Below are 1950 nucleotides of genomic sequence, written 5' to 3' on the forward strand. Positions count from 1 at the left end.
TTCAGCTTATCAATTATTTTTCATTTACATTCCTCATTCGGGGTACGAGTATTTAATTACTTCAAAATACAATAATTTGAGCTCATCAAGATCCATATTTTTTTCCAGGTATCGATATTGGAACCTCTTTTGGTGAAGATTGTAACCCGGATGGTATCCATCGTCCAAACCCTGAATGTACCGACTATGATATTTGTATCAGCGGAACCTGGATGACGTTCTCTTGTGGACAGGGGAAAACTTACGACCCTAATTATTACACGTGTGAAAGAGGTAGCGGTTGTCTTGCCTGCGATGAGAAAGTTTATGATCCTGTAAATTGCAGAGGTTACTACATCTGCGAAAATTCGGAGAGGGTCTGGAGAAAATGCAGTGGGGATCAAATATTCGATTCAGTGTCCCACGAGTGTGTCCCACCTCAGTCCTTGTGAGTTATCTTTATTTGTAAGGGAATTTATCTTTTTAAACTTATTAACCATTGAAGTAATCTGTCTATAGCGCTTCTAAACATTACATTATGTGAATAGTTATTAAGAATTATGAGGCATTTGTATTGAAATACTTGTAGTTCTTTCATGTTGGTTGGATTAGTGAAGGCGGCAAGTGTCCATATATGACAGGTCTTAGTACTGCTTAATACAGTATCAATTTATCTCTGATCGATTATTTTGAATTTTCAATAAAATATGGAAACATTCTATACAATATTTTGTATGTTTTTTCTAATTTCGAATTGATTAGACATGAATAGTTAAAGTGATAAAAGAATTCTAAGGCTATGTGAGAAGAGTAATATTAAACTTAACTAAGAGGAAAAACCAATTAATAAAATAAATATGAAAATCCTAAGTATAAATCTTTTGGACTTATATTTACTTACTAGATTTTCATATCGGCTTTTTGATTCCAACACCAGTCTCCGTTTTTCTTTTTCCCATTTATTTATTAATAAAATTCTTTAATATTTTTAATTTATCCATTCTTTATTATTGCTATTATTAATAATTTTTTTCATTTATATACTCTATTGGAGGAACGAGTGTTTAATTATGTCAAAATACAATAATTTGAGCTCATCAAGATCCATGTTTGTTTCCAGGCAGCTCGTTTATAGCCTCATTTGCTGAAGAATGTAACCCGGATGGTATCCAATGCTTGAACATCGATCGTTCCAAGTTTGGTCTTCGTGACGAAGGAAACTGGTCAACGTTCTCTTGCGGCGAAGGGGAAATTTACCATATCTTTATTAAATATTTGTTATGTTTTCTGAGGATAATTTCGTAAACCTAAATTTCCTCACTATTATAATCTTAGTCCAATGTAATCTATCTTAGTCAACAGAAAAATCTCAATAAAACACTAAAAGAATTAATATTACAGGAAAAAATGTTTTGGGCCAACAAAAGATACGACAATTGAATCGCTAATCTCTTAAATAACTGTTCCATGTTCAACTGAAACTCTTCCCTTTTTAACAATATTTCAACCTCTAACTGAATCGCCAATTTCTGAAACAACTATTTCGCCTCCAGCCGAATAAACTTGTCGGGGTTGTCTGGTCTTAGGCGGTTCTCCAGCCTGATATAGACTTTACAGAAGGCCCACGACAAGGCGTATTCATTAACAGGTAAGAAAGGAAGGCCGTGCCAGTGGATGAGCCCTGGACACTGACTCGGTAGCGGAGGTCTAGACTAGAGAGTCTGAGGCAGAGTAATAGTTCTAGTAGCCGAGATGAAGCGGACGGACTAGAACTGTCATGATAGGAGCCAGCTTACTAGTTGCCGAGATGAAGCGGACGGACCAGTAAGCTGATAAGGCTAGGTGCAGCTCTAGTTGCCGAGATGAAGCGGACGGACCAGTAAGCTGATAAGGCTAGGTGCAGCTCTAATAAATTACACTGGTTGCCGAGATGAAGCGGACGGACCAGTGTAACCGTTAAGGATTAGGTTA

At 36.5% G+C, this 1950-nt stretch overlaps 1 protein-coding gene across 1 annotated transcript in view; it reads left to right on the forward strand.

Annotated features, from left to right (window-relative positions):
- LOC106680684 (uncharacterized) overlaps positions 1-1290 on the forward strand; it is a 15049-nt gene extending 13759 nt beyond the window's left edge. Inside the window, exons 2-3 of the mRNA XM_014420560.3 lie at positions 109-427; positions 1100-1290. Coding sequence (XP_014276046.1) covers positions 109-427; positions 1100-1127 — 347 coding nt within the window. The 3' untranslated portion in view covers positions 1128-1290. The remainder of the gene's footprint in view (positions 1-108; positions 428-1099) is intronic.
- Positions 1291-1950: the final 660 nt, after the last annotated feature.

Source organism: Halyomorpha halys, unplaced genomic scaffold (assembly GCF_000696795.3).
Source record: "Halyomorpha halys isolate HHAL.00 unplaced genomic scaffold, Hhal_1.1 Scaffold278.1, whole genome shotgun sequence".
NCBI classification, from domain to species: Eukaryota; Metazoa; Arthropoda; class Insecta; order Hemiptera; family Pentatomidae; genus Halyomorpha; species Halyomorpha halys.